The sequence below is a fragment of the Schistocerca cancellata genome, chromosome 1 (genome assembly GCF_023864275.1).
Source record: "Schistocerca cancellata isolate TAMUIC-IGC-003103 chromosome 1, iqSchCanc2.1, whole genome shotgun sequence".
Lineage (NCBI taxonomy): Eukaryota > Metazoa > Arthropoda > Insecta > Orthoptera > Acrididae > Schistocerca > Schistocerca cancellata.
Genome location: NC_064626.1, coordinates 922,028,855 through 922,041,659, shown reverse-complemented (window position 1 = coordinate 922,041,659; position 12,805 = coordinate 922,028,855). Strand labels below are relative to the sequence as shown.

The following is a 12,805-nucleotide window of genomic DNA, read 5'->3' as shown; positions in this document are numbered from 1 at the left end:
TAATACACTGAAGTGTCAAAGAAACTGGTATAGGCATGCTATTCAAATACAGAGATATGTAAATAGGCAGAATATGGTGCGGAGGTGAGAAGCAGCTATATAAGACAACAATGGTCTGGCAAAGTTGTTAGATTGGTTACTGTTGCTACAGAGGCAGGTTATCAAGACTTAAGTGAGTTTGAATGTGGGTTTATAGTCGGTGAATGAGTGATGGGACATACGTCTCTGAGATAGCAATGAAGTGGGGATTTTACCATGTGACCATTTCATGAGTGTACTGTGAATATCAAGAATCTGGTAAAACATCAAATCTCTAACATCACTGTTGCCAGAAAAAGATCCTGAAAGAATGGGACAAATAATGACTGAAGAGAATCTTCAGTGTGACAGCTTTCCTGCAAATTGCTGCAGATTTCAATATTGGGCCATCAGCAAGTGTCAGCGTGCAAACCATTCAACGAAACGTCATTGATAAGTGCTTTCGGAGCCAAATGCCCACTCGGGTACCCTTGATGACTGCACAACACAAAGCTTTATGCCTTGTTTGGGTGTGTCAACATGAACATTGGACTGTTGATGATTGGAAACATGTTACTTGGTTGGGTGAGTTTTGTTTCAAATTGTATCAAGTAGATGAACGTGTATGGGTATGGAGACAACCTTATGAATCCATGGGCCCTGCATGTCAGCAGGGGACTGTTCAAGCTTGTGGAGGGTCTGTAATGGTGTGGGACATGCGCAGTTGGAGTGATATGGAACCCCTGATATCTCTAGACATGACTGACAGGTGACACTTGCATAAGCGCACTGTTGGATCACCTGCATCCCTTCATGTCCATTGTGGATTCCAATGGACTTGGACAATTTCAGCAGGACAATGCAATGTCCCACATGTCCAGAATTGCTACAGAGTGGCTCTTGAAACTCCCTTCTGTAAACATCACATCTCTTCTGAGTTTAAACACTTCCGCTGGCCACCAAACTCACTAGACATGAACATTATTGATTGTATCTGGAATGCCCTGCAACATGCTGTTCAGAAGAGATCGCCACTCCCTCATACTCTTATTTATGGATGGCCCTTCAGGATTGAAGGTGTTCATTCCCTCCAGCACTACTTCAGACCTTAGACAAGTCCATGCCAAGTGTTGTGGCACTTCTGCATGCTCACGGGAACCCTAACTGATTTTTGGCAGGTGTACCAGTTTCTTTGGCTCTTCACTGCATATTAAAGCCATTTGGAACATATTGCTTTGTGTCCTTGCACAGTGGCAAGGACAACACAGAATAAACAGCTGTTCCCAGGAAAAATGCAGAAGTGGCAGTGGCAGTTCAGTAAGAGCCTAACGTGATCTAAAAAGTTACTGTGGAAAGCCAGTGGGAGTGGCAGCATCACTGAAGGAAATGAGGTGATGGCAGCAATGGCAGGTGTCAGTTGGTGTGGTTCGTGGTACTTGACCAATGGTGGCTGCCCAAGATGCGAGGATATCGATGGGCTACCAAGGCGTGTGATGTGGCTCTGATTGATGGACGATGGGATGTGGCTGACATAAAGTGGGACCCCTCAGTCTGCTGGTGGTCATGATGTGGCCTATACAAGGAGAAAGATAAAAATCCATGTGTGGAAGCATGTGACCGCAGATGAAGAATAGTCCCATGATCACATTGATGGTGTCAGTGGTGTGCACACAGCTAGCAGAGAAGTTGGCACCTATGGCAGAGAAGTGCTCACAGCCATGTGGTGAGACTAACCATGGGATGTGTGTGTACTTGGTCATCAATGGCCTGATATAATACCCCTCCACCTTGAGGATAAGGTGTTGGAACAATCCCAGTGATTGCTGGATTGGAAAATGGCAAGTAGGCGAAAAGGACACATCCATAAGGCAGAGATATGGCCAAGGTCATAGATCGCAATGTGGGCACGAAAAAAAAAGGTTGTGTCAGAAGGATGTCATTGGTCCATGGAAGGTATGCCTTGGCCAACAGTGGCTGGCCACAATCTGACAACTGTCCAGAATGCATGGTGTGTATAGGAGCAAGCAAATTGAAAAAGTAAGGGCTGGGGGATAGGAGGCTTAATGTGGCAGAAAGACATTACTGATTGTGCAATGCCCAAAGGAGCATGGCAAGACTCAGAAAGGTGCCAAGAGCAACACTACAAAGAAGAGCATAAGGGAAACTATACATTGTCCTGTTGTCCTGGTTCTCAGAAGAGAGGAGTAGGCAGAAATGTGCACTGTGCCTGGGAGGTGGATAGTTGATTAGGGATGTGAGAGGGCCATATGTGGCATGGAAGAGGACCAGTAGAAGTAGTGGTGATTCCTGGGATGGCAGAAAATAATGAGGCAGCATTGGAATGGCACCAGTGACCAGTACAAGACAAAGGTTAGACCAACAACAGCCATCTACAGTGCTGTAGGGCTGATGAGGTGGTGATAACTTCAGCAGCTGATAGGAGATAGGAGTCAATCAACAATGGCCACAGGGGCCGAGATGGTGCCTGCAGAGCATCTGTGCCCAGTGGAAGGTGCAAGCTTAATCAATAATGGTTACCGGAGACTTGAAGGTGTCAGTAGGGTACTGGCCCAGAAGCAAGGCATGCATCAAGGTGGTGGCAGCTTGGCTGGATGCAGAAGGTCTGGTGCATCATCAGACCAGGTGCCGTCAGGCTCAGCCAGATGCAGGTTGGCAGATGGGATGTCAGCAACCCATTCGTGGCTGACAGAAGGCAGATGCTTGACTGTTGAGGGCTATTTGAACTGCGGTGATGCTGACAAGGTTGGCTGAATTCCGTGGGCCAGTGGGACATCAGGCACCAACAGGCTCAGCTAGATGTTGGAAGGGCAAAGGCCAGGTGGGACACAACACTAGCCTTTTCCAGACACGATAATGCCAGGTGAAGATGCTGGCAATGGTGACAGGAAGGCCTCATTGTCAACTTTTGTGGCCTTAGGTGGTGGCAAGGTTAGCTAAAAATAAATAACTGTTTCTGTAACATTTTATTGCGCAAATAAAGGCAAAGGTTAACAATAGCACATCTGGTAAATACAACTGAGAATGCTCCTCTGGATGTGGTATGCAGGGTGCTGACTAGCTGGTCCTAGTGGCATCGCCATTAGCCTGCAGGATCCTGGAATAATGCTATAGCATAGGTGCAGCTGTCGACTTGTGTGACATTGCAGCAAGGATGCACCCAGTGTCTGGCATGATGCTGGGGTGAGGGTGCAGCTGGCACCCAGTTTGATACTGTGGTGGGGGTGCAGCTGGCACTCAGTGTGATGTTGCGGATGCAGGATTGGCAGGAGCCCAGCATGTATTGCAGCACTGGCTTGGCTGAAGTCTGGTACGATGTTGTGATCTGAGTTTAGTAGGTGACTAGTGATGCTTCGACACCAGGTTGGTTGCAGTTCAAAGTGGAGCAGTGCCAGAAGCCCTGCAGGGTGTGGAAGCAACAGAGTCAGCTCGGCAGGAGTCTGATGTGAGCTGTGATGGCAACAAGATGGCAACAAGGCAGAAGCCTAATGGGAGCAGCAGCATTAGTGAAGCAAATGGGCCAGCAGCAGTGACTGTTGAGAGGCAGCAGTTGACCAATGGCAGCCACCTGGGGTGCAACAATACTGATGGGCTGATGTTTTTCCCTCACTTAGAATAATGATTGTCATCAAGAATTGTTTTGGTCATGTCCCACTTTCACATGTTCATTTGCATAAGACCCTCATTTATTTATTTATTTATTTTATTTATCCATCTGTTGACAATAAATATTGTATGGATGTTGTCAAGGGTACATGTAAGCCATTTCAAAGAAATGGGACACAAACAATATATACGTAAAAAGGTACAAAACAAAATAATACAATGAAGTTAATAATAATACAATGAAATTAATATAGCCTATATACATCCCTGCTTGTTATTTTAAATGCATAGTCTGTTTTTCATAAGGCTTTAGTTTTGTCCTCCCTAAACGGCAAGTCCTTATATACACAACACTGCTTAAGTATATATTTACATCACACAACAGCTGTCCTTTAAGTATGTAAATTTAATGAATGATTAGGTACAGATAGAGTATTTTCCATTTTGCCTTTATAAATATCATCAGAAAAAATTTATTGACCTACAGAATAAAAACATTGTTCTACAAGAAATTTTTTAAATTCTGTTTTAAATTTGTTATCATCTTCTAACTGCCTGATGTTGACTGGCAGTGCATTGTACAGTTTTGCACCGATATGGCTCACATGCCTTTGTGTATTCATTCTTTTTGTTCACTGAGTATGGAGTGCTGTGCTATTACGGGTATTGTAGTTATGAAAGTCGGCATTTGTCTGAAAATCTGCAATGTGGGTCCTGACATACAATACACATTTGTATATGTATAATGATGGTATAGTAAGTATTCTAAGCTTTTTGAATATGGGTTTGCAGTGTGTCTGTGGATGACTGTGAGTTATTATTCAGATGGCCCTCTTCTGCAACAGAAAAATTTGTTTTAGGCGCCCTATTGTGGAACCCCAAAATATTATTCTGTATGTGGCAAGAGATTGAAAATAGCCGAAATATGCCATTCTGGCACCCTCTGAGGTACAAACGTTTGCAATAATTATGAGGGCAAAACAGGCTGAATTAAGTTTCTGTGCAAGTTTTATTACATGGTCATTAAAATTTAAGTTTTCATACACATGAATCCCCAGCAATTTTGTTGGATGTCACTCTGTCTAAGGCTTTGTCACCCCACACCAGATCGAGATTTACATTTTGACATCTTTTCCCAAACTGCATATAATTTGTTTTATTTACATTCAATGTCAACCTGTTTGCATTGAGCCAAGAGTGGATGTACTTTAGTACTTTATCAGCAGTTGTTGGTAGCAATTGCTTTGGTGCACTTATTATCACACTAGTATCATCTGCAAATATTATTGCTTTGGTTGCATCATCTGAGGTGTGAAAATCATTTACCGTATTTACTCGAATCTAAGCCGCACTCGAATCTAAGCCGCACCTGAAACATGAGACTCGAAATAAAGGAAAAATAGATTTCCTGAATCTAAGCCGCACCTGAAGTTTGAGGCTCGAAATTCAATGGGAGAGAAAAGTTTTAGGCCGCACCTCCAAATCGAAACAAAGTTGGTCCATTGTAATATGAGACGCAATTTAGGTCGAATGAATGATGATACAGCTACAGTAGTTTGGTTCGAGTCGTAAGCTTAGCAGTTAAGCTTTACCAGGTAGCCATTGCTATGCGTCAGCCGCTCCGTCCATATTTATACGGGTACCCCTCCTTTTTCACGTGCTTCGTCTGGTTTGAATCGATTGGTTGTTTTGCTTTGATCTGATAAGTGACGTTCTCTTTGTTATAGGTGTTTACGTCACTCTAAGTTGAAAATGCATCGCTGTACTGTGTCATGCATTGTTTGTCGCATTCTGATAGTGCGTGTTTATGGCCTGTCGCCGCTCGCGGCATGGCTTGCTTTTGTGCGCGCTAGCGCTGCTTACAACTAAAAAGAGGCGAATCGTCTCATTAGTGAAGCAATGTCAAGAGACTGCTATTTGTTGTTACTTACACTGCTGCTTTCTTTGAGAATGATCAACAAGAACCAAATAATAGGCTGCGTATGATAGAACACGTTCTGAACGAGAGTTAGGTGAAAATTTTTCTCCGTTTGAAAATCTTTGCGGCCGCTTCTTTAGTACATCAAATTCTGCACAGAAATTAGAGTCATCTTAGATTTAAAAATCTAGTCAGTTGCCGTGCTTCATTTCTGACTGTATCACTATTAGGCATAAGAATAATACGAATATCAACATGACACGATAAGTATATTCTTCCGCGTTTGCTGTTGTCTCACTCTAGTTTCGTAGTTTATTAGGCAGACGGGATTTAAATGAGATAGCAACAAACACGGAAGAATACATGGCAAAATGTTTATATTCGTATTATTCTTATGGTGAATGGTGAAGAGAATACTGCTTGTGATTCACATTTCATCAGGTTACTATTAGCAACCATCTCTTCTCACAGTTAGGAAAAAATTCAGAACGTAGAGTTGGCCATATTGAAAAACATCCCAGTCTTGCCAGTCGGATTTTCGTAGTACATTGAAATTCTACTACATTCGAAGATGAACAATACGGAATTTGTATTTACTTCGTCGGATAATGTATGAAAATGCAGTGGTCTAAACTCGGGGCAGAGAAAAAAAAGCTCGTCTTCTACCTTTTTTTTTAAAATTTATTTACTGACGCAGAGGTTTTGGCGCCAGTATTTATCTTTGTGCCTACAGACCTTACCTGTGTAGCGCTACATATATTCGACGGCAGAAGTTAGTTGTGGCGGCACCTACCAACATTTTTCAGAACTTCCGCTTGCTTTGCACTCGATTCTAAGCCGCAGGCGGTTTTTTGGATTACAAAAACCGGAAAAAAAGTACGGCTTAGATTCGAGTAAATACGGTATATAGACAAGAAACAATATGGGCCCTAGGATGCTGCCTTGTGGTACTCCTATTTCCACATTTTTTGCCTCTGATACTGAATTTATTTTGTGGTTGGAGTAAGTTGATGTCAGTCCTACAACCTGTGTTCTGTTTTTTAGGTATGATTCAAACCATTTTTTTCATATCCCATGTATACCCAACATTTCCAATTTTTCTAAAAGAATGTCCTGGTTCACAGTGTCAAAAGCTTTGGAGAGGTCTAAATTTACTCCTACTACACTATAATCTTTTTTCTAGATTTTTGATATTTGTTCAGTGTAGCACATTACTGCTGTTTCGGTATTTTTATGTGCTTGGAAGCCATGCTGATTTCTGTTAAGTAAATTATGGTCATTTAGATATTTGTTGATTCGGTGCTTCATCAGTTTTTCTAATATTTTTCAAAATGTTGGGAGGAGAGATATTGGGCAATAGTTTTCTACCTTATACTTGTCACCGTTTTTAAATAATGGCTTCACTTTTGAAATTTTCAGCCTTTCTGGAAAAGCTCCTTCACTGAATGATAAATTGGATATGTGTGCAAAGGGCTTTGCGATTTGTGGTGCTGTCCTTGTTATGATTGACACAGGCCTCTCATCTATGCCAGCCAACATTTTGGGTTTCAAGCTTTGTATCTCTTTCAACACTTCACCCTCATTTGTTGGCTCTACCCTCATCCTACAAGCTGTTTTAGGATATTCAGGTTTTTATTCGTTTGTAAATTTTAAGCTTAATGAAGTTGTTGCATTCATGAAATAATTGTTAATATAATTTGGCAAATCCTTTTTATTAATATTGACATTTTTTAAATTTTTGAGGCTAATGTCCTGGTTTTCACAACTCTTCCCCATTTCAGTCTTCACAATACCCCATATGGCTTTTGATTTATTTTCAGACTGTCTTATAAAACTATCATTACTCATGAATTTTGCTTTTGCAATTACTTTTCTATATACCCTCTTGTAATTCCTGACATATTCTATGAATTGTGGGTCTGTGGATGTTTTCATTTTAGAAATTAGTCTCTTTAGAGTTCCACAGGAAGTTTTGATGCCAGCTGTGGTCCAAGAACTTGGCTTTGTATTGCCATGTGACCTGATTTTTGACAGCTTTTTTGGAAAACACACTTCAAAATATCCCATGAAAATGGAAGAAAATGTGTTATATGCATCATTTGTATTTGTTAGGGATAGTACTTCTGCCCAAGCCTCATTAGTTAGCATATTTATGAATTCTACACAGTTCACTGTAGAAAAATTTCTTTTATACATGAAGTGTGTTTTTTTTCTCTTTCAGTGGCCTTGAAGGAATTTTGAGGACAAGAGCGTTGTGGTCTGATAATCCCAAATCAGTATTTGTTACTTCAACTTCTGTGTGTCTTACATTTGAAAATATTTGTTATTCTTGTGGATGTGTGGATGTGTGGAAGCAGGTTGAAACTACATAACAGGTTTAGGAACTGGTCTCTTATCCTACTTTTACTCATAAGATTAATAGTGATGTCCCCACACACAACTACAGTGGCTCTATCGGTGAACAGAGTGTTAAGCAATATTTCTAATTGCTTAAAGAATATGTCTGCATCACCAGTAGGTGGTATGTATGTTGCTATGACTATGACTTTTCCCTGTATTTCATTCAACTGCACAGCTGCTGCTTCACAATGATTTTCCACACTCAATGATTCAGCTTCACGCCTTCTTTTATAGCTGATACTCAGTTTGGTAAATATACATACGCCTCCAGTTTTGGTATTTTTTCTACAATATTGGCTTGCCAACTTAAACGGATGAATATTAATGCTACTTAGTTCAAAACTTCTGCACCAATGCTCCACAATGTACATGCAGTCAATATTTGCACTGTTCATAGCTACCTCAAGTTCTAATGATTTATTTCTAAGACACTGAATGTTTAAGCTTAGAATCTGCAGGTGATGAGGATGAGAACTGGTTACATTTGTATTTACATTTTTTGGTGTCATACTCCGTTCCTTGCCCTGGCGAGGTACCAAAAATCGTCCAGAAGGACAGGTTTTCTGCACCTTGTAGGTCGTTCACTGGGATATGGTGAGTTGCTTGCTGCTGCTGCTGGTGTAGCTCCTGGTGTCATTGATGCTGTCATTTCTGTTGTTGTTGTTGTTGTTGTTGCTGTTGTTGTTGATGATGATGATGGTGTAGCTGTTTCTGATACTTCAGATCTTGGTTCTGTTGTTATTGATATGCTTCCTTGTGAACTGTTAGCACTTGGGGTGTTTTCTTGCGATGTCAGAACATCACACTTGTCTTGTAGTGGTGATGCTTCATTTTCAGATTCACCAAGTAGTTTGTGGGTCTTGTCCTTGAGGGGAATTACGTTTGAAGTGTCACAACTTACTTTCGTTTTGGCATTTACTATTTCTATTATTTTTCCAATTACGAAATTTTTTCCTAATCTATTTAAGTGGAAACCATGTCTAGTATGGAATCTCCTTCCTAGTTTGCTTACATCAATGAAAGTCACATTTTCAAATCGTCTGCATATCTGTTTCATATCACTATTTGCATTTTCCACTTCTTTGTTAACGTAGGACCATTCCGTTAGGTCATGACGATGAGGTACTGAAAGTACAATGACGTTAGTACATCTTAGTTCATACAGTCACCTTTTTAGTGAAAGCAACAGATCTTCCCATATTTACAACACCAATAAATATTTATGCTTGTTGCTCATTTATTCCACTTGCCTTTTTGTCTTTCATTTCATTAAGACTCTTTACTGCTTTGTCTTTCAGAATGTGGTAACCTTTCTGATCGTCATCATCCAGCAATTTGTCTTCTTCAGAAGGCAGGCACTTTTCCTTTTGTTTTCTTTCACTCAGCTCTTCAGTCTGCTATTTTGGTATGTCAAACACTTCTCATTGCTCAGAAAGAGTAATTCTCTCATTATGATCAGTCGACATTCAATTTATATTTTTTTCCTCATCTTCAAATACTCTTTCTTTAACTCTCCTGTATAAAATTTCATAATTTCCTTACTTCTCTAATGTCTCTATTAACTCACACTTTTCCATCAGTTTTCCTGTCTTTGTTCTCTGCTGATTTACCTAATCTTCTATATGTTTTCCCCATTATTTGATGCTAAATTTTCATCAACATTTCATGAGTTACCTTTTCTTTCCTAACTTTACTTCCCTTCCTATTATCTATGGACTAAAATCAATTTTCTATTGCTCTCAATCAGATTGTGACATACAAGTAAAGTAATGTATTTTATGGTTGTTAGAATGTTGGTTTCCTATAATCAGGAAATTTCATTTTTCTTGGTCCCGTCCATATTTCCAAAAAAATATCACCACCTACCTTCACTGTCACCATTCCATTCAATTACTCTCTTGTGTCAGTAACATTCATGGGAAAGGAAAAGGGAAATTTTACATGGTAATGGAAACCCCTTGGTAGAATGTAAATAATCGAAAGAGTGAAGGTAACAACTCATAGTATCATTGGGCATTGCGTGGTCAACAGGCCCATAAACAAGACTGACAATATTGCGAAGTTTTCAATCAGTGTCGTTCTTCAAAGCCACCTAGTATGAAATACAGATACACCTGCACGTTTTCATTATCCTGTCCAACTACATTGTGATGTTGTTACAGCCCACATGGACTTCCAAGCTTCACATATCCATTTTATGCTTATTACTGTATTTAATCCTTATTTTCCACTGCCCCTGAGGTCTACTTATCGTCCCTGCTCTCCTGCTGCCCAAGATCTCCCTAATCCATCCTTGTCCTTCACAAATAAACACCTCCCAGTTGCAACACTCCTTTCCTCTCCTGCATACTTGTCTGCTTGGACAACTGCAATTTTACATTGTGTGTGTGTGCGTGTGTGTGTTTAGTCGTTTTTGTTGTTGTGTTTATCTATGTGTCATGCATCATTCAACTGCAAGAGAGTCTTTGCTATTAATTACCTCTGTTTATTTCTTTGTAATGAAACAGTTTACATGAATTGTTTCTGGAATTGTTCCAAATAGATTAGTAATTTATGTTACAATTACAATTCTGCTGTCCATTTACATTTTTATTTAGTCTTGCTGTTCTAGGTTGGCAACTTGAACTTGAGACTCCACCAGCTACAGCTATACACCCATTATGTATTGTAATCAGCCGATCATTCCCATGTATTTTGGATGAGATGACAACAGCATGTGAAACTGATTATTTTTATTGGAGTGCAAGAGACTGCAATGAGCTGTATGCAGATGCTTTTATTTGTAAACGTCCATATGACGCAGTTGGTAAGTGAGGCTTTGAATACCACATTAATGCTCTGAGAAAGTTAGCTTAATAGATATGAAGTAGTTTTAGTTACTTGAAAGTCTCTTGGACATGCAGCCAAATTGAGTGATTGTTGTAGAATGAATTTTCAATGGCATAATGCACCATCGTCATCAGGTGATAATGGCATGTTATTCCATTGAGAATTTGTTCTACAATGATGAATCAATCTGTCTGCATGCCTGAGAGACTCATTTGGCATATTTGCTGGGAAAACCTATGAACACATATTAGTTTAGTTATTCCCTCACTGATCATATGAGTATCATGTTGAAAATAAGTTTCAGCACAATATTAGTGGCATTTATTTTAAGTACAAGAACATTCAACTGGCTACTCATATGAAAATTCTTCCATTGCTAAGATATTTTTCAAAGTGTGAGTCTCTTCTGTGCATACCCTTGTTACAGAAACTTGCCAATTTTGCTGGAAATGATTTCATGCAGTATTGTTTATGTAAATTGGAAAGTAAGCCTCAATATAATGATGTGACTGTTACTGTATGAACATGTTCTACCAATCACTCAGTTACTACATTTACAGTGCTGGCGATGTCAGAAATCTCCATTATTTATGGACAGTCTTAAAATCTGTTTGCCTTTTTTCCCTCAGGTCTTATTACTGTCTATACATCTACATCTTGTTTGTACCAACCTCTAGTTGCAATTTTAAAACTTTTTTATGTTTACTGGATTTTTCCACATTCAAATACCAGCATTTGTATTGATAATGTAGAAACTGAGTAAATAGATGAAACTCATATTTACAGTATTTACTACATAAAAAATGTAAATACATATGCAGAGACATGATCTTTATATTTCTATTTCTTCCATAACCAGTATATGTGCCAAATAGACACCTAAAACAGAAACAATACAATTAAAATTATGCTTATCATACATAACGCAGTGCAAATGGTACAACTTGAAGAAAGGAGGGATAGTGACTCCAACATTACACTCGTATGCGAATTCCTTTCTGCTGTCATTTGGTGTTTGAAATTTATCCTTTTCATGACAGACTATATCTTCTCTTATCACCTTTCCTTGAAAATAATACTAGAAACATATGCAGCAATAGCACTTGAAACAAATCAAGTCTTCGCCCCATTTTCAGGCACTCCAATCTGGGTTGTTATCAAATAAATCACTGAAGATTATAAAGAACTTGAGGAATCAATTTTTCCAAATATTCTTCTTATACAGTGCACATTTTAAACAGACATAACATGCATGCCTTCTCACACTTATTAGTGATGAAGTATCAATAACAAAACCCTTGATTAACTGTCAGATTTTTAGGATACTAATAGTTACTGACATTTGATACCTGCAGTAGAAACTATGATGTCTGTAAAGCTCACTAAGACATCTGTGGCACTCATAAATGTACTTAAATATCGCCGAGAGTTGTTGTAGTATCATTCAGTGTGCTGTGATGGTTAGTGTTACTGGCATGCGGTGGGTCACCAGTTCAACCCCGAACACCATTATTTTGTTGTTGTTTGCTATTCATTGTTTCTGTAAGGTTCTGAAGATATCTTATGTGTTTAATGTTTGTATATTCTGGAATATGTAGAAATAGTACAGTGTGGAATATTCTATGTTCGTATAAATAGCAGCAACCTATGTTCAGGAATTCAGTTCTCTTGTAGTTCTGTGTTGCTGTCATTGTAAGAGTTGTAATTCATTGATAACCCTGAGTTCCAATTTGGACTTGATTGTGGTTTTGATGTGACATTGTTTGGTAGAGATGCTGGGTAGTTCAGTAAATCTACATCACCATGACTCCAATTGGGCAACATAAAAGCAGTCTTACACAGACAGGAACCTGAATACAAACTGTACATCATTCACAAGACCCATATATTCAGGAGACAGATGCATTCCAGAACAGCAGTAACTCAGCTGCACGTCAGGCACCCATCAGAGTTTTCCAGAGATACTGGTCAGGAACCAAACATTTGCCTCAAAGGACTCAGCTGAGTCACCAAATA

The 12,805-nt window shown here is 39.5% G+C and overlaps 1 protein-coding gene across 2 annotated transcripts in view; it reads left to right on the top strand.

Annotated features, from left to right (window-relative positions):
• Positions 1–12,805, top strand: part of LOC126191321 (serine protease svh-1-like) — a 457,777-nt gene that overhangs the window by 212,784 nt on the left and 232,188 nt on the right. For both annotated transcript variants that reach the window (XM_049932162.1, XM_049932154.1), the window contains exon 7: positions 10,572–10,766. In XM_049932162.1, the coding sequence (XP_049788119.1) occupies positions 10,572–10,766 (195 nt within the window). The remainder of the gene's footprint in view (positions 1–10,571; positions 10,767–12,805) is intronic.